The sequence below is a fragment of the Anthonomus grandis genome, chromosome 1 (assembly GCF_022605725.1).
Source record: "Anthonomus grandis grandis chromosome 1, icAntGran1.3, whole genome shotgun sequence".
Lineage (NCBI taxonomy): Eukaryota > Metazoa > Arthropoda > Insecta > Coleoptera > Curculionidae > Anthonomus > Anthonomus grandis.
Genome location: NC_065546.1, coordinates 24399203 through 24420439, shown reverse-complemented (window position 1 = coordinate 24420439; position 21237 = coordinate 24399203). Strand labels below are relative to the sequence as shown.

The 21237-nt window shown below is 32.6% G+C and overlaps 1 protein-coding gene and 1 long non-coding RNA gene across 4 annotated transcripts in view; one reads left to right on the top strand and one right to left on the bottom strand.

The window, feature by feature from the left end:
• The window catches only part of LOC126738820 (ras-related protein Rab-39B), a 71207-nt gene extending 58808 nt beyond the window's left edge, over positions 1-12399 (bottom strand). The window contains exon 1 of one of the 2 annotated variants that reach the window (XM_050444282.1): positions 11973-12399. In XM_050444282.1, coding sequence (XP_050300239.1) covers positions 11973-12080 — 108 coding nt within the window. In that variant the 5' untranslated portion in view covers positions 12081-12399. The remainder of the gene's footprint in view (positions 1-11972) is intronic. The other variant, XM_050444276.1, reaches the window with a different exon arrangement.
• LOC126738846 (uncharacterized) overlaps positions 1-21237 on the top strand; it is a 63469-nt gene that overhangs the window by 1244 nt on the left and 40988 nt on the right. The gene's annotated exons all lie outside the window — the stretch shown is intronic.

Here is a 21237-nt window from a genome sequence, read left to right as displayed (position 1 = left end):
TAAAAAAATTAAAATTGAAAACAATACTAATAAATAGAGGATTTTTGACATGTAATCAAACCCTGGGGCGTGTGCCTGTTACCAATTTTAAACCTTTGTAAGCGTACCTTATATTAATTTTTTCTGTCTGTTTGTCTTTTGTTCGGAACTATTTCCTTTTAGTACCCCCTCATGATGGACCTGTGTCCAAAACATGTAGGGAATTTTAAGCTAACTAAATGTTTAATAAATAAGTGGAGTATTTTATTAATTTCCTGTACGTGTTTCTTAAAATGTATTACACACCTATGGATATATGTACATATATATCTGAATTTTTTTACTGAACTTAATTAAGAAATATTTCGATTTAGGAAGTTATATAATGAAGGAAATTCTTCTAAGACATGAAATTGTTTTTCCATCTTTACTCTCTTAAATAATTTTTCATTCAAACAAACATTTAAGCAATATTTGCACCTAAATTTTAAATTTCGACTTTTTCTTCAAGCGTGACCTACTTTCTAAACTATATTTAATAGTATTCATTATTGATATTATTTACATTTAACACAGAAAAATAAGTCCAACCGAAACGGCGAACTAGATTCGCAATAAAAATAAACGATGTTGGCACTGCTGGCTGAACTCGGCAAGGTTGCAAACACTTTGAGACCGCATCACCCCGGCAGATGCATGACACTGCCGGTTTAGACTTGGATGGGAGGCTAATTATGTACATTACGAGGGGAGTTTAATACTTTAACCTGTTTATTTTAAATTTTTAGTGAGTTTAATATTCTTTATTTTATTAAAAAAAATAGAGGAGTTCGTGCCTGGCGGTAGCCGCCGCTACTTAGTATACGTTACGTTGATTTATTACCTATAATTTATCAACTGACAAAATATTCAAAATTGTTTTTGAAGCTATTTTGTTGCAAATCTTTTCTTTATAAATTTCGTTGATAATTTATAGGATACCATGATTTTTGCAAAATTAAATGCTTTTCATAACCATATATTATCCACTAGTGAATCAGAAAATATTTAAAATAAATGTATAAAGCTGATATTGTGATATTGATGGAGGGAGCTATAGATACATACTTAATGTATATGTATGTCAATTAAATTTATATTTCAGTTCTCAGCAGTACTATAATAAGTCCTATAGTTATAATAACAGAATAAATTTAAAGCCCCCTAATTATATTTTTGTTTCTAAAATGTATATCAATGTAGCAATTTTAATGTTAATTATAGAATACTAATTAATACAATAAGCATGATCAGGGAAGTACCCAAAACCCGAAATTAGATATTAGGTTTTTCCCACGCTCATAACCTGTTCTCGACGAATGAGAGCATTGCAAAAACCCAATTGGTCTACGCAACCCAAATGGTCTATTTTTTCCTTAGTGTGTTATTATAAAAAATATTTTCATAGTTGTGTCTTGTTTGGCTACACTTTAAAGCCTTAAATTAAAAATGGATGAAATAAGTGCTAAAAAACGTCCATATGGAAATGAATGCAAATTTTAATTGTGGCAATTCACGCACAGATTCTACCGTTGGATGTTTAGATTTCCAGTGAAACTTAAGGACTTGCAATCAATGGATATTAAATTCGGGTAAGTAAAATTATAAGTAAAAGTATGAGTTCGCTTCTTGTGCTATTAATATTAAAACAAATATCTTTTCCAATTCCTAAAAAACGATTGTTTGTTTATTTTCTAAAATATCAAAAAATATGCTTAAATAAACCTTTTGTAAAATATCTATCAATGTGCACGTGCACTTTTTAAGAAATCAAAAATATTAAAGGAAAATTGTACCTATTTGTTACTATATTTATGACCAATACTGCAATCAATTTGCAGTTTACCCTTTATATTTTGTAAAAAAGCAGAAGCCCGAATCAAGTCTATTACTCTATACAATTCTGGAATAGAGTATAATATTTGCTAATCAGGTACCAATACTGAAGCCTCACACATTTGTTTTTCCATTACCTGTTCCGTATAATCCAAAAATCCCACTTGAGATTATTCCTAAATACCCTCACTTAGTACGTACTAACTAGGGAGTCCAGCTCAATGGAAACGGTTGTCCAGTTATCGAAAACACTTTTTACTGCAATGAAGAATTTCATCCATGTAACCATTGCCTTATTCAAATTCGTTCGATTCAACTTTATTACTAATAATAGTATGAAAAGTTATAAAAATTATTTTAATATATTTTTTTTATCCTTATTTAAATACCCTTCGTTAAACCCTTGAAGCTCTAGCCATTTCTTGCACTGCATATTGACTGACTGAGAGTTAAGTTCTTCAAATGCAGTTCTGAGCCTTCGCATGGAATCTTCTTTGGAGGTTACTGCGGTAAACCTCACTTTTGGTATTTATTGATAATTAATTATAACTGATAATACTTTAGATTGTTCCCATATAAAAAAATCGAGTACTGTCAGATCTGGAGAGCAGGATGCATTGTGTAATTTCTACGATCAGCCAGAATTGTGCAAGATGATACTATAACGCTTACTAGAAGAATTCAAAACTCTCTTGACAATTTAAATTATCTTCATAAAATTCTAAGGCCACGAGGCTGTCATTTCTTATGGTACAATAAACATTATATTCTAGGTAATTTTCTAAATGGATACAAATTTGTGTCGCTGCAATAATGGCAATTTCGTCGATTAAAAGTTCCATTTTTCGTAAACTTCGCTTCATCCGTCCAGATCCGTATCCACAAAGAAAATATTTTCCTAAGATCGGAGTAAAATGAATTGAACCGATGAAAAATCGGTCTTCTTAATATGCTAAACAATGGTAAAGATATATGGTTAAAATTAATGTTTTCATAAAATTCTAAAATTCTTATTATTGGTGACAGATATTGTGATTCTAATTCCTGGTAGATATTCTTGGGGATGCCCTAAAATATGCCAAAATTGCAATTTTAAACTCTTGCTCATACTGATCTAAAATTCTTGAATATTTTTAATAAACTTCTTGACAGTATTTTGTGATGGTTTTTGTTTTTTCGGAAATCGAGTCGCAAATGTAATGCAAATGCATGTTTTTGAAATAACTCCGTAAATAATAAATAAATTTAATAAATCTTCGTGTGCATAAATTTTATTTTCCCGGCATGATTTATTATTGACATTTGACAAATGACAAGTATTGACAATATTGTATTACTTGTAGCCTGTCCAAGCCAGGAGTGGTTAAAACCAAAAGTAAATACCGCTTTATACAAGCGACATTTGGTATTAATCGAATGACGTCATCGGTTTAGCCGCCAGTAACTCTGCTTATGAGGAAAGTTATAGCGTTTGACAGCTGACAAATAAAAAAAATCGAAAACGTATATTGTATAAACAAACAAAAACTACTATAATATTATATATATTTGCCAAAATATACAAAAATGTATCAGGCCCAACATTTTTTAAGAAATGTAAAACCACAAGTGGGTTTTGTTCAACTCCATCCAAAAGAATAATTAAGTTTTAAGAACAACATCCATGTACACAATACAGCGCCACCGAATATACATATATTATAAACAAATAACCGATCGACCGCAATATTAAAGCATCCCTTGGATGGATGCCAATAGCCTTAACCGTGACGTCATTTAACATTTTTGACAGTAACCGTTGATTCTTACCAGACTAACGCTTGAACAGGCTATTGATAGTGTTCTAACACCGCGCTGTTATGACTAACTGATTCAATTTAGAAACCGTATAGTATTCTATTGATATAAAAGTCTTAAATTGCAAATGTTTTAAAAACTACATATTTTCTTTATATGAAGGTACTCTTATTTTTAATGCTTAATTAAACCGGTACTGAATCTTTTTTGTACGTGCTACACGTGCTGCGTGGTGATCCGCATATTGGGACACGCGGTTTCAAATAGGAAACGCCGAGGTTTGCATTTGATTGTTATTTCGCGACTAGCTGCCATCGGGAAAATGTCTGATATTTTTGACAGACGAACGAAACAATTGTTGTGAAATTTAAATCATTTGCAATATCACTCCATATCCGATTCTTTAGTTTTGTCTTCATATAATTAGCATTTTTTGTATCGTAAAGCTGTGTTCCAATATTACCTCTATTAACTTTTGTTCTGTCATTGTTGGTAAAAAAAATAAGTAAAACACTTGTTGTAAATAATAGTTATGAACACGCGTGTCGTGCCAGGTCGCGTTGCGTCGTCAATTTGCGCCAATATATTCAATCCTGTAGTTTACAAAACAACGTGCTGTGCTGCGTCGCCTCACAAGTGCTATAAGTATTCCAATTTGCGCCTTGCCTTATTGGCAAGACTAGAAGGTCTATCAATATTAAAAACCTCTTAGGTTGTTTCTTGCCTATCTTCACGACTAACTATCTAATTTCTGCTTTGAAGGACACACTTGTAGTAGCATCAAACTTGCTTGTTAGCATCTGAGGACCTTTCGAGTTATATTATTGCTTTCACGACGCCTATGGGATAAATCAAGTCGAATCTGGCTGCCTTTAGGTCTCACTTTTTATCTGACATAACACAGATTAATTATTTTTTCTTTTAGACAGCATCGCCATTACTGAACATTGGTTAAATGTTGATGAGCCTGTTTTTCTTAAAAAATATACAACAATCGCTACATTTAATAAAAGTAATTTATCTTATGGAGATAACATAATAATTTCTACTAACAACGATTTTTCAACTGACCAATTACCAAGTTTGATAATCTGCTACCTAAAAGAGTATTCGAATTTTGTATTATCTATCATAATAATTATAATCTCTATATGATTTGTATTTACAGAACTCCCGACGCGAACGCAAATATATTTTTTCAGAAATTACTGAGCTTGCTAGAGCCCCTACCTTTAAATACCAAACTAATTTTATGTGGCGATCAACATTAACATTGACTTCTCCACTGTGTGTGACGCTAAAAAATCTCTCCAGTCGATTTTCGACTCATCTGGTATAGTCATGCATATTAACTCACCAACTAGAATTTTTAAAACTAGTTTCATCTTTCGATCCAGGACTCGTTGACAGTACTGTCTTAAGTTCAAACTAATTTTATGTGGCGATCAACATTAACATTGACTTCTCCACTGTGTGTGACGCTAAAAAATCTCTCTAGTCGATTTTCGACTCATCTGGTATAGTCATGCATATTAACTCACCAACTAGAATTTTTAAAACTAGTTTCATCTTTCGATCCAGGACTCGTTGACAGTACTGTCTTAAGTTCAGTCGACGGTTATTGAAAAAAAGAAAGAAAGATTCGATATAATCTATTGTTTTTAATAGTATACATATTTTTTAATTCCTGATCCAAATCTTTTTCAAGTAGCTTGTTATAAATAAGTTTTAAGGTATCATCTTGGTGTTGAATACATAAAAACCAATCATCAGAACAAATAATACTACATATATTGCGACATGTTTCAAGAGCATCCACAGTTTCATTTTATTTCCCGGTCTTTGTTTAATTTCAAAATCGAAGTCTTGAATCGTAAGCCACCATCGCGCTACACGCGGTAGCATATCGCGTTTGGTAAAAGTAGATTGTGCAAGACATTTTTGTGAAGATTAGATTAGATTTGTGAAGAGCAATTGGTTATATGTAATTGTAAAATGAATACCTACTAGATAAACTCTAAATAGCTTTACAGACTCAATAATATCAAGGGTTTCTAACTCAAAAGAGTGATAAAGTTTTTCATCTTTAAATGTCATTCTGCTATAGTACATTACAGGCTTAAAATGTTCCTCATGGTTTTGTAATAAAATGCTTTCTATACCTTTACTACTGGCATCCATATGCAATTCAGTTTCTAAATTTGGGTCATATATGCAAAGTAAAGCCGGAAAATTTATTTTTTGTAATTTCATTTCAAGTGCCTTTTCGTTAGTAGCTGACCACTTCCATTCCATTGTTTTTTTAAGAGGTTAGTCAATGGGGCTACAATTAGTGCATGATCTTTAACAAACTTCCTAAAATATGAAGTTAATCCCAGAAACTGTCTTAGTTCATGCAAATTTGTGGGCACCAGAAAGTTTGACACTGCCCTAATTTTATTTATTATTTATTATTATACAGGATCAACCCCATTAGAAAAAAGAATAATACAACATAATAATTTATTTAACCTAACCACAATAATAAACTATTAAATTCTAACAGAATTAACAACCATTTAATTGTTATTAACACTGATTTGGATCTGATAACTTAATGACAACCAATGAATATAAAAAAGAACAAAAACTAAAAGCTAATATCACAAATATTAAAAATTAAAATACCGTCCATAATCAAAAGTAAAAAAATTGGAAAAAAATTAACAAAAAGATTCAAATAATTTCTCTAATTTGATGCAAAGGGCATTACCCAAAATATCCACTTCACCTGAGTTTAACAATCTTCCTCTCAATTCCTCTCAATTGGGGAGTGTGGTGCATAATTCGTGCGACGAAAAGGCACGGAAAACGAACGATTATGTCTTAGGTTTCTAGTTGGCACATTAAAGAAAATCATCTTCAGAAGTTCAGGGCAATTTATATGACCATCTAACAACTTGAATATAAAAATAAGATCAGAATGTAAACATCTTTGTTTTAAGATTTTGGATTTAGCATCTCCAATGCATGGTCATATATATGATTATCAGGGACTCTTATAGTTAGCTTAAACAGACAAAATCCAACAAAGTGGTTCTGAACCGGTTTTAAGGCTAAACAGCTGTTCATGTAAAATGGTGACCAAACCATTGAACCATAATCAAGCAGAGAAACTACAAGTGAGATATAAACTCTCTTGCAGGTCTCCAGTGAGAAAGCCCTACACTTGCGAACCACAAAGCCAAGAACCCTGGACGAGTTTAAGATTATATTATTAATGTGTGTATTAAAAGTTAGTTGTTCATAAAACCATATCCCAAAGTCCTTTATTGTGCTGCAGTACCGAATATTGCGGCTAGCAATACCGTTGACTAAGATGGATCATTCCTCTTATTTGCTTTATAAAAAATCATAATAATACACTTGCTAATGTTTAAAAATAAATTATTATTAATATACCATTCATACAATTTGTTTAAATCCTGCTGCAACTTAATCTGGTCAAGGGAAGATGATATTTGTCTATAAATTTAACATCATCTGCAAATATCAAGAAGTTACTATTTTCAAAACAGGAGGCAATATCATTAATAAATGTATTAAATAGCAGAGGTGAACAATGGCCACCCTGCAGAATACCAGAGTAAACAACAATGTTGCCTGACCTAGTATTACCAATGCAAACTTTCTGGTCCCTTCCTGACAAGAAAAAAAAAGCAACCCACTAATCTCCCAGGAAAGCCAAACAGTTCCAACTTCCTTAGTAATAGCCATGATTAACTCTATCAAAACCTTGTAGAAGACAGTGTAGATGACTACTACCTGATACCTCTTTCCCAAGGAAGGCAGTTAGTAAATCCTGATGAAATATCAGCAAATTTGTCAATGTTGATTTTCCAGGTGTGAACCCAAGCTGCTCACCCACCAATAACTCCTTACAATGAAAATGCAACTGATCATAAATAGCTTTGCCCATCCAAAAGCTTTGGGATTGCAGACTGTATTCTCACACTTCTATAATTCATTAATTCACTTATATCACCAGCCTTAAATATTGGTACCACAAAGCTGTGTTTCCATAGAGTTGGAAAAGCTGCAGTATCCAAAGATCTTTCAAATATAATAAAAAGAGGGTAAGAAATAGTACCTGTAGTAAATGGACCTGAACTTAGCTTTAGCTTAAAAATTGAATCAAATACCAATTCAAATGACAAATTTACATTGGGAATAATTGTATTATTTACTCTAGTCTGATCACAAGCACTAGGATAATTTGGGCTTTTCTGTTTATACAGTGGAAAAAAAAATGAGCAAAACTCTGCAATTTCCTCACATCCGAAGAATTCATTATTTCTGTAATTCATCAAATTAGGTATTCCATTTACCTCCCTATCCTTATTTAAATTAAACTAAAAACTTTTAAGGTTAGTATAAAGCTGCTGATCTAACTTCAAAAGATGATTTTAATAGAAAATATCACTCAAAGTTTTACACTTTGAGTGATATTTTCACATAGTGATATATTTTCACAGTTTTCATGTCTCTTTCTGACATTAGAAAATTTTAAATAGTCAGCTGCTCGATTACTGGTCCTGTAACAATTATGAGCCCCTTTCTTCAATTTAACCAATGTTCTCAATTCAGCTGAAAACCAAGAAGGAAACTGGAATGCTTTATACCTTTTTAATAGCACAAAGAGTGCTATAGCCATTCCTAAAATAGGACGAACTTGAGAGACTATCACATTAAAATCATTTGACACCCCAATAAAGTGTCATAGTTAACTGGACCTAGATAATTATTGATACCATTATAATCGGCCGTTTTAAATTCATTTTAAAAATCAACAAATTTAATGCTCTTCCTATCAGCACCATAAGGGAAATGTAATCTGCTGATAAAAATTCAGGTATAAGTAACAATAACCTAATATTAACCCATGTGAATTCAAAGGGCAAGAAACAGCTACCCTTTCGCTATTCCTGCCAGTTTAGCCTGCATAAAATACGACTTTGTAACGTCTTTTCACAGATTAATTTGACCAAGCTGTTCAATTTTATTGATCCAGTTTTTTGAATTTATATCACGAGTTTGGGATAAAAAATTGGTACAATGTCACTTTTAGTTAAATTAAAATTACTTGTTGTTAAATGATTGGATTATTTAATAAAGAATAATGCATAGGCCTATTTAAACTTGTATTTGGTTAACAATTTCACTAACCTTTTGCTTTTAAAAAGCATTATTTTAATTATCTACTTTTGTACATTGTGTAATTTGGAAATTACTGTAGGTCCTGCATTACCCCAAACTACTATCCCATAAGAAATCACAGACTCAACAAGTGCACAGTAAATTGTTCTAAGGGTTATCAATGGTAATATATTCCTCAATTCATAAAACTTAAAGATTAATTTTCTAGTATTTTGTGTAACATATTTTAAATTATCTTTCCAGTTTAAGTTTTTACCTAGTATGATTCCCAAGTATTTGAGATTTAATTTTCTTTCTATATGGTTTGGACAATAGCAATGTAATCTTCTGTCATAAAGAGAATCATGCATTTTTAGTGTCTGAAATTTAGGTAAATTTAATAACCTAACTCTAATCACTATGTCACTAAGTTATCAGATCCAAATCAGTGTTAATAACAATTAAATGGTTGTTAATTCTGTTAGAATTTAATAGTTTATTATTGTGGTTAGGTTAAATAAATTATTATGTTGTATTATTCTTTTTTGTAATGGGGTTGATCCTGTATAATAATAAATAATAAATAAAATTAGGGCAGTGTCAAACTTTCTGGTGCCCACAAATTTGCATGAACTAAGACAGTTTCTGGGATTAACTTCATATTTTAGGAAGTTTGTTAAAGATCATGCACTAATTGTAGCCCCATTGACTAACCTCTTAAAAAAACAATGGAATGGAAGTGGTCAGCTACTAACGAAAAGGCACTTGAAATGAAATTAAAAAAAATAACTTTACAGCCTTTACTTTGCATATATGACCCAAATTTAGAAACTGAATTGCATATGGATGCTAGTAGTAAAGGTATAGAAAGCATTTTATTACAAAACCATGAGGAAAATTTTAAGCCTGTAATGTACTATAGCAGAATGACATTTAAAGATGAAAAACTTTATCACTCTTTTGAGTTAGAAACCCTTGATATTATTGAGTCTGTAAAGCTATTTAGAGTTTATCTAGTAGGTATTCATTTTACAATTACATATAACCAATTGCTCTTCACAAATCTAATCTAATCTTCACAAAAATGTCTTGCACAATCTACTTTTACCAAACGCGATATGCTACCGCGTGTAGCGCCATGGTGGCTTACGATTCAAACATGTGGATGCTCTTGAAACATGTCGCAACATGTGTAGTATTATTTGTTCTGATGATTGGTTTTTATGTATTCAACACCAAGATGATACCTTAAAACTTATTTATAACAAGCTACTTGAAAAAGATTTGGATCAGGAATTAAAAAATATGTATACTATTAAAAACAATAGATTATATCAAATCTTTCTTTCTTTTTTTCAATAACCGTCGATAAAAATGAAAAACTAGTACCAAAATTTGCAAGGTTTCATTTATACGAAAAAATGACAAAAAATTTTGTAGTTGAAACTTGACCTTTTGGCATTCAGCACTGCCTGATTAAAAAACAAAATTCACCATATTTTTATATTTTTAAAATCAAGCATGCTGGATATGAGCATTTTTTAAATTTTATGAGTAAATAAAGTAGTATTTCTAGGCAAGATATAAAAAAAGTTTATAAGAAAAAGTTGTTTAGAATGCAAAATTGTGTCCGAATTTTATAAGTATAGGCCTACTTTGATTTTTAAGTTTTGTGTACCAATTAATTTTTGTATTCATATTTAATTATTAGAGAAAAACTAACTAATTTATTTATCTAATAGTTAAATCAGTGATCTAAGAGTTACAAACCATCCTCAAAAATATGTTTGTAATAAAATGTACTTAGTATGTCTAATTTAACAAGAAAATTTATTTTATTTACTTATTTTAAATTTATTCAATGTTGCTACCTCCATTATCAAAACATTTTTCAATATCTTTCCTAAACATTTTAAAAGAATTTATAATTTCTTCAATGGAAATTGAATTACAAGCATCTCTAATTCTTTGTTTTAGTAATTCCCTGTCATTAGGTATCCCTGTCATTTGGCTCGGAATAAACAATTTGCTTGAGGCAGCCCCATAAATAGGAATCAGAAATGGTTAAATCAGGTGACCTCGGTGGCTACTCAATTGGGCCGCATCTTCCAATCCATTGATTTGGAAAAGTTCTATTCAACCATTCTGTTACTCGAATAGTGGAGTGTGCTGGACGTGTTGAAAATAAATATTTATTCTTTGATCTGAAGATACATTTCTTAATTAATAGATCCTTCAATAAAGTATGGCCAATAATACCTAAATGGTAAGATATGGCGCACCATACATTGACTTTTTGAAAATATTGCCTCTTGCCATGGATTACAGAGTATGGCATCGCGTACTGGAGTCAATAACAATACACGATGGTGTAAAGTTATTTTATTTTATATTTTTTTATTTATATTAGTGTGAGTCAGTGTGTAGTTTTTGTATTTAGATAGGTCTGATGATGCCCTAATGCGGCATAACCTTTAATAGATGCTTGATTTATGAAACTTGGACTTTGAGTTTACTTTCTACCCCCTTTGGTCATATACTTATTAAGTCTCTTTGAGAGTAATGGATGATTATTTAAAATTTTATTACTCTGTTTGTTTGTATAGCAATAAGAAAGGGATGCATTTGGAACAACAAGGCATTGGCAATATACATTTTTTGGGGAGACAAGTAGATTAAAACTCCCTTTTAAAAAGAATAGATTGTAATATTTTTCTATACCATCACAATAGGCTGCTTTCAACATAACCCAAATTTGACTTCCAAGGATATTAAAGTTAGTGGAGTGATGAAGCTGTGAATTTAAAAGCTACAGAGTGTTGAAAATTCTCTATTTTACCAGAACAATATTCTGGTAAAATAGATAATTTTTCTGGTAAAATTATACACATTTCAAGCATTTTGCCATAATTTTAAGTGCAATTTACAGAAAAGTTGCTAAACTTGACCTTTACAGTTTAGAACTTTTCATAAACATGTTAGAGGATTTTTAGTTATATCATAAACATAAATTGAGAATTTTATCTTGTTGTGGTGGTGGTCAGTTGGTGGTTTAATATGGACATAATTATTTACTATGATGAACTATTTGAGTTACACATATTAGGAAAATATTAATTGAATGTAAGAAAATTGCAATACTATACCTCTGCAAATTTTCCATCAGTAAAATATTTCAACAAAGAGCTTTTTCCAACAGTACTATCACCTATTAGGATGAGGCGGAACTGATAATCAAAAATTGGCTCTACCATTTTAAAATCATCACAAATTCACACTATCCTCTTAATATACATTAAAGATTTTACTATGTTTTGTTATTCAATTATTTCACTGGTTTATGTAGATACTTTATTTACTTTTTTCCTTCATATTCGTAGTGGAGTTCGTTATTAACCTTTTTTTTTTTTGGTCAAACCTTTGAGAACTTAAACTCAGTACTCTCTTTGACACTCCAGTGCGGTTTATAGAATTTTTTTTACGCTACCTAATACCATAATTGTATTTAAAAAAAATTGTCACTTTAGTGATTCAAACATGTGAATTTCGAACCTCACCACATATACCATCTCTATTCTATGACAAAAGAAATTATATACGAATGACATTTGTCAGATTACAACCACGAAGTTTAAAGAACAGGTAAGCAGAAAAGAAAGAAATTGTTTTGGTTTGGTGCTTTACTTTTCAAGATAAACAAATGAAATTTGATATATCGATAGAATAGTTATAAGAGCATCTTTTGACATATTCTATTGTTTCCCATCACTTCCGGTTTATTCACGTTTCACTTCATTCACATTTTGATGACGCCTATTTAAACTGTCGAAACCATTAATTTCGGCATTTACTTTTTTTTTTTAATAACAAATTATTGAAAACAACTACTTTTGAAATTTCGCTTTCTGTTTCCCAATAATTTGATATAATTATTTTTTAAATCGGTTGGTTAATAAGCCCATAAGAAGAAAAAAACTAATTCACAAAAATGAACGAACAGGAAACCGGCAGTGATGGAAAACAACAGAATATCACAATCATATAACTATTCTAACGATATACCAAATTTCATTTGTTTATCTTGAAAAGCAACAAAGTTATTTAGGGTTCCCTTTTTCTGTGTCTGGTACAGTCTGGACGTGTCACGATTATTTTTTCACCCGACAGGAGAAGCACACAAGGATTTGGTTTTCTAAAATTGTAAGCAATTACAAACTTCATTTAGAAGGTTTCATTCAGACCTTTTTTGAAATATATATTCGGCGCTTCATTCTTCATAGATTACTTTTTATGTATTACCGCTTCTGATGCTAGATGGCGCCATATGTTAAAAGTCAGATGAATTCATCTAACAGATAGGTGCTTACAGACACATGTTTTCTTCATTTTTGGCCCTGTTGTGGTCACAAGTATTAGGTTTTTTCAAAAAATTTTAAAGAAAATTTGGTAGTAAGTTGCGAATTTGAGTAATGAGACTGTTAGATTTCTTTCCAGTGGGAAGGAACCTGAGAAAATCATTTTCTAGGGCTGGATCATAGCGGTTCGCAATGACTTCCACACTTCTATGAAACAGACCTTGAAGTAGCCGCTCTGGAACATCTTACTCACAGTTAAAGAAACCAGCAGGTCCTAGAAGACATAACTAGACTTATTCAGCCCTGACTCGAGTTAGCAGGGACCCTAATCCCTATACCTCTTTAAAGAAGGGAGAACTAACTATAAACGTTATGATTTGGGTGAGCAAAACCAGCCGTGACCCACAGTTAGTGATTCTATACAGTTGTACAGTATGAAATTTTACGTATGTTATGCAGTTCGCTAAAAGGTAGATAAAACTCCCGGGTTGTAAACAAGTTTTTTATTAAGCGACGCCCTACCTTAAACAGATATAAGTAAGGACTAACTAAGCTAAAAACTAAATGGCGTACACTTGGCCGTAGCCGATCGATAGTTCTACCCGTGACACTGGTTTCGTGGCGTCAAAATTGAAGCCGAGATTTGGTGGCGCACGCCGTACAGTGGAACGACTAAATGGAGATACCGCGAGACCTAATATTTTACATTTTACAAGATAATATATTTTTTTATTATTACGTATTTTTAGGTACATGATAAATGTTTTAAATATTTATTTTTTTTTTGTTGGAAAAATATACATAAACGGTGTTTCAAATTCGTCTACCCTCAAAATACGAAAATGGATAATTTACCCCAAAGTTGCACATTATTTACTTATAAAAGAATATGCCATATAGAAAAATATATATATATTTTATGTGGTTTTGAAGATTATTGAAAAAAAAAACAAAATTTTCAAAAACTTATTCTTGACATTTTTGTGGGTTATCTTGGTTGCTATGGGGAAGTTTGTGCATTGCTATATTACTTTTTCGTAAAAAAGTTAATGGCGAAAACGAAATTAGGTAGGTATCTACGCCAAATTTTTGTTGCTTATTTAAAAAATCGAAAATTTGAATGATTCCGAAGATAATCAAAAAAAACCAAAAAAAAAAATTAAAAATCTATTTTAATTTTTTCTGAGCTTAAACAGTAGCACTTTATAATTGCTTTTGCACCCAGAAATGCAGCAAGAGGTAGGCATTATTCTAAATAAAATTAAGATTGTAAAATGTAAGTTAAAACTAAAATTGTTAATTTACCCACCTAATTTAAATACCGAATTTTTATTCTTTTTAAAACTCAAAGCGAGTATCAAAATAGTTTGGTAGTTTAAAATTTTAAATGCGTAATCTTACTATAAACTACAATAATAACTGCAGTAAAATATTATTTCGAATCAACGCAAAATATGTGCCCCAGCGCGGAATTTTTGCCATCGCGATGCGGTCGTCGCCTCGCATGATTTCGGCTTCTGTTGTGAGGTATCGATGGAAGCGGGGATAAGTGTCCAGGACGCGGATTCCGTGTACTGTTAAATTCCATAGCGACATGTCGCCTATAAAGGCTAGAATTATCGATCGGCTACGACTTGGCCCAATACAATTGAGTCCATAAAATATAAACCTACGGGCAGTAGGTTTATATTTTATGATTGAGTTTTTGTTTTGCACGCCGACACTCGTTACTTGGTAATTCGATATTGTTTTTTCAGCCGCACTATTCTTTTTAGCCCGTATCGCTCAATATTTATTACATTTTATTAGTTTTGCTGTTGTGGGTGATTTTATTAACATCTTCCCCGGCGGGCTCAATCTCCAAAGAAAATAACAACTGGATAGGCCTCTTCATCGTAGTTTCATTGCTGGTTCGTACAGGCTTGAATATGCCCACCTCTCCCCAGATAAATGTCCTCTACCCTAACTAACTCCCACTGCTGCCTTGGCAAACGCTAGTCATGCAACAGTACCACTTCACCAACTTTAAAGATCTGCGTCGTAGATAGTCAGAAAACCACACCTTCCAGAATCTCTTCATTATGGCAATTCTTCTTTCCCACAACATCATCTGCTTCATTACGCACCTTATCAAAATTAAAAAAAATTGAAGTATGGGTATTTCCAATCAAAAAATAATTGGGAGTTAATATCATGTTTTCTAGATCACTGTTGTCTATATAAGTAAGTGGAAGAGTGTTCGTAATGGCTTCTACTAAAATTTCGAAGTTCATTGGTCAGTCCGTACCATTGTATTCCCAAAATCTTTCGAACTTAATCGAAACATGCTCGAACTGCAATGTTAAATTCTGCTTCGTTATTATTTAATTTTCTTTTCATTTCATTGTTACTTTACCATTTCCTTAAATTTATTAATTATTTTGACAAAATCTCTCGCAATTAGCTATATAACATTTTGGCTTTTTCTTGTGAGTCACAGGATGTGACCAGGTCATCCACATAAAATGAGTTCCTTAGGATATCACAAACATACTTCATGTCTTCAGGTTGATCTGATAAATGCTTTTTTAATGTTATAGCTAACAAAAATTGACAAAGTAACTCTTTTTATTCTGAATTCGGCAATTTCCGGTAAATCTGTATCTACTGTGAGTGGTACTATCTTTCAAACCATAAAAACCTGTGACAGTCTCGCTCATTTTCTACTAATATAATTTGCAAGAAATCCTTTTCTATGTCAGCTGTGAGTCTAATCTTCCCAATTCTGAATTTTAATAAGATTCGTAGCAACTCAGGTACTAGATTTTCACCAGATTCCAACATCTCGTTAGGTGAACGTAAACCTCGTGCATGCGCGTCAAAGACGACCCGAATTTTCGTTGTGTCCTTTTTCTCGCGATATACCGACCGATGTAGCATATAGTAGGCTCGACCCGAAATTATCCCAAAACGGTTAAACGTTAGATTCGTCTGTATAATCTACCTTTGGCAGTTGTACATTCATTACGTTAGAAACATAACCCGAAAAGTCAGTAGATTGATCCAACCAAGAAGAATCTAACCCAATTTAGTGTCCAACGTGGTTAATTTTTTTATAGATATGCCATTAACACTTTGAATATCGCAGGTATCAGCCATTGGAAAATTTATGACAAAATCGTTAAAAACTGAATCTTGACTAGAAAAATTCATCCATTTTTCCAAAGATGCTGGTCATACGTTTGTATAAAAGGCAAAAACACAAAATCTACAGCATCTCAGAAACATTTAATAAAACGACAAAGGTTACATGTTTCGCCCGACTTCATCAGAGAGCTGCAGCGGAGAGCTTCTCACCCCGAGAGCATCATCAGATCTATAATAATTAAGATGATGTAACCCGACGAAAAGAAATTCAACAAAAACTTACCATAACATACCCAAAACACCTAACATATCAATAAACAAAGCTTACAATGAGCACTATCTATGTACAAAGAACAAAACTAAACAATCAGGGGACACAATAGGACTGCTTCTTAGCAGACCGCAGTGTAGGGAGCCACAAGGCACCACCCAGCGGTGGAGTTTTAGTGGGTATAGTACGAAACAGACTCGACACTGAGTCCCACACTACTGGGGGCGGCGCCGCGTAACCAGTGTTCATAAAAAATTTCTCCACCGACCCCAAGAAAAAAAAAAAAAAAAAAAACCCGACGAAAAGAAATGCAACAAAAACTTACCATAACATACCCAAAACACCTAACATATCAATAAACAAAGCTTACAATGAGCACTATCTATGTACAAAGAACAAAACTAAACAATCAAATTATCACCTTATACATTCCAGAAGTCCAATAATCATTTGAGTTTAAAATTATTTAAGGTTATTAAAAACTAGGTGGCCATCAAATTTAAACCTTTCATTAACACAGAACAGATCTGGACTTTTAAAAGTTTTACTAATTTCCATTGTCTCCCGCAAGTTAGTTTTTTTACTTTTATTGCACTGATGAAGTATTTTTATATGTTGGCGGTCGGGAAAATTATGTTTGGAGTCAAGGAGGTGATTAGCAAAAGCCGATCTGGTCACTGTGATATCGGTATTTTTAAATTTATCATATTGGGCCTTGTGTTCACTAATCCTAGTAGAAATCTTCCTACCAGATTTGGCCGACGTAAGCTGCAGGGCAATCTTTACACCTAATCTCATAAACTCCCGGAGAAGATAGCGGAGGTAGTTTGTCTTTAGTTTTAGTTAGGTGGCTTGTTAATGTATTATTGAATTTAAAAGCTGGGGTTATGCCAAAGGGAAGAAAAAAGCTGGATAGTTGGGACCAGATTGGTCCAAAATAAGTAAACGACCTAAAAGTATTAATATAGTTTGTTTGTTGTTGGATTAAATTAAATGATGATTTAATTTAATCTTCTTTTTACATACTGAAAACACATTTTATAAATAGGTTTAAAAGGGAAAAAGTTACTGACTGCTAATTGTTTAATGGTAAGGAATTCTTTTTTACAAGAAAGTGGCATGTTAAAAAGTCTGTAAAACAAGGAATGGAAAGCGGCAAATTTATGCGAGGACGGTGATGTTGAATTATATTGTATAATATTATCTGTTGTTGCTTGTTATACAGAATATTTCAAAGGATATCTTATATCTACAGAATATATATCAAACGATCTCCCTTCTTAAGTAATAACTCTAAGAAAGGTAAGGTGTTCTTTTGTTCCCGTTCGATTGTGAACTCGATTTTGGAGTAAAGAGAGTAGATAGTTATGGAAATTTGTAAGCTCTACCTCACTTCCATTCTAAATCATACAGATATCATCCACGTGACGTTTACAAAAGATGATGTTATTTTAAAATTACTGCTTATTATTTTTGTTTCTAAGTTATTAAGAAATGCTTCACTAAGAATAAACAAGAGCCCATTGCCAGTCCTTCTTTTTGTTTAAAAAAACGGTTGTTAAATTGGAAAAAAAATTGATCTAACACAGTAGAAAGAAGTAAAAGTAGATTTTCTACTAAGAGTGAATCAAGTTTCCTCCTGAGAAGCTCTTTGACTAAGACCAGACAATCAGCCGGTGGAATGTTTGGAAATAAGTTTTTTACGTCTAGCAATGTAAGCTGGGCTTTATCTGGAATGTGAACATTCTGAATGCTCTTGGCAAAATTCACTGAATTTGTTACAGAATATGGCGCTTTAAAGTTTGAAACATTTCTAAAAACGTTATTAAGCCAAAATAATAACTGGTAACAAGGGGAACTACAGGTCTAATTGGCATGCTAGTTTTATGGACATTTGTCAACCCATACAATAGAGGTGTTTTAGGGTTCATGGGACATAGTTTTTGTTTTGCTGAATTAAAATATTTTAAGGTTAGCAAAGTCATGTCTAAGACTTTTAAATTTATTAAAGAATGGACCTGTGGGATCTCTGTTGACTCTTTTAAAGGCATCCGTGTTTAGGAAAGCCATTAAAGTTTTCAAATAAGTAAGCACGATCCTTTATCGGCTTTTGTGAAAACTATATCGTTGTCCCTCATTTTCTTTTTTATTGATCTTAATATTTTGTTATTGTTTTGATTTATTCTTTATTTATTGTTAAGGAAACAATTTTGATTTAAAAACGAAATTATTCTTGCTCTTAAAATTTTCTTGTTTGATATATGAGTTAACATGTAGCCAATTCGTAATGTCCTATTATTGGACAAGTTACTAGTTGAAAATAAGAGCTTAAATAAATATTTATTGCAGTCTTTGGGATACAAACAGAACAGGACCAAGACTATTATTATGATATTTGTGTTGTATTATAAATTAAGTGTTATTATACAGGGTGTTCATTTGAAAACTTCCCACCACGAATTTATCGAAAACCACTGTTTAAAAAAAAAAAGCCGAAATACGTCAAAAGATTTGTCAAGGGGGACAACTTTCTAACCTAAAATTAATTAACCCCCTTTCACCCTCTACCCTCCAGAGTCATCCCCTTAAACATTTTAAATGGTAAGGCGTATCGAGTAATAGCTTGTTTAAAAGGTCTTTCAAAGTCTTTTATTTTGACGTTTGATTTTTTTAAATCGGTCGATTCGTTTTCGAGAAATTTTAAAAAATATTTGTTTATCTTAATTTGTTCAGATAGAAAACAATAACATGAAAATATCAGTTTTTATTTCAATAAGTGTTCAAAATGTGGCCCGTTTTTGGCCAAACAATCATATAGGCGATGTTCAAATTCCTGACGGACATTTTCAAAAACATGTTGTGGGATATCATGGCAGCTGTCGATGATGCGTTGACGAAGTTCATCCAAACTTTCAGGTTTGGGAGTAAACACAATAGATTTCAAATGACCCCATACAAAAAAGTCTAACGGCATTATATCAGGAGATCTAGCAGGCCATTCGATAGGCTCCCTTCGCCCTATCCATTTATCTGGAAACTCGTCGTCTAGCCATTGCCGAACGGGAAGAACATAGTGAAAAGGAGCGCCGTCTTGCTGGAAATATATTTCAGCCTCATCAAGTATTTTTTTAAACAGTGGGTTTCGATAAATCAGTGGTGGGAAGTTTTCAAATGAACACCCTGTATATTGTATTAGAATACCTGAAATAGGTGAAAATATTTTCACTTTGTAATAAATTGTTAAACTAAGTTTTTACAACCACCCATTTTTTTCTTCAACAAACTAAGTCCTGCCTCTCAGTGATTTTGCCATACTATCAGTCTAGCCAGAGTGATCATCTTGCCAAAAGTGGTGCTACAATAACGCCTCAGTCAATCAATTGTCTTGAAAGATTTATAACCCCTAATGGCCTTCAATGAAGTAATGATATATCAATCATGTGGTAAAAGTTATATGATTTGAGAGGGGCCATCATATTTGTTAATCATTTTACGGTTAACAATTAACTTTTTCATTCGAACAGGTTCCGGCTTTTCGCTTTAAAACCAAATCATCCTTTTTAAATACTTCGCCTCGCACTGTACCTAGGTTTTCGCCTTGAATTTCAATTTTCCGCGTTTTGTCGTAAGGCACATTTATCTTACGACTCGCCTTTAGTGTTGGGTCACACATATCCGTGATTGTGTCGTGAGTCTTATAAAAGATCCCCCATTTTACCAAGTATTAATGACGATGTTGACTCTTTACAAATGAGAATCTTTCTTCTCTGTTGTCTGACAATGCTTGCAATCTGCTTTGCCACATTTCCAGAATTCCAATTTCTAGTCCTGGTGGCTACGTCCTCCATTAACCTTTCTAATGATCCGCTTAACCGATACCTGAAAGTCGCCGTCATATCATATCGAATCTGCCAGACTGGCCTTTGTTGGTATTCTAGACGGCTTAGAATTTAAGAGCCTGAGTTAGTGCATCTACGATCTTAGCTGGATGTGTTAGGAGTAAGGCCTGCCTCAATTCCGCATGGTGAAATCCATCCAGGAATGCTTAAACTACCAAACGTCTGATCCTCTCGGCGACATCTGGATATGCCAATCGAACCAAACGTGCAATATCACCTTCAAATTCTTGCAAGGGGTCATAAGACATGGTCCAGGTGGCAGACGTGTGCACAGGTATTCTCATGTACAGCTGTTATGGGATTTTCTTCTATTGCGATACATCGAACTTTAGCAGATACGACGAAACGACGTAGAAAGCGCTGGTGGATGAAAGAATTATTTAAAAATCGAGTACAACATGGGAATAGGGAATAGATTTAGTTGAATTAACTAAAGTCGAAAAAAGAAAAGCACATGTGAGACAAGCGATTAGTGTTAAGGAACGATTACCCCTTTCATTAAGGCTACAGGAGGATTTTACAAGTTTTCAATATCTTTTCCTTGTTTCAAACTAGTCCATATCGACTATTGTGCCAGATGTTTGCTATGCAATAATAGTCTTGCAGAAAATGTAAACGTCAAAGTCAAAACAAATAGATATTAATAAAGTTAATTTATTACTTATTTGGTAACGCCAGTTGTAAAAGATCACCAATATTATGAGAGGTTTCTTTAGTTTCTTCTGTTATTATGTTCGGTTGCTGTGCAGCTCTTGAAGTT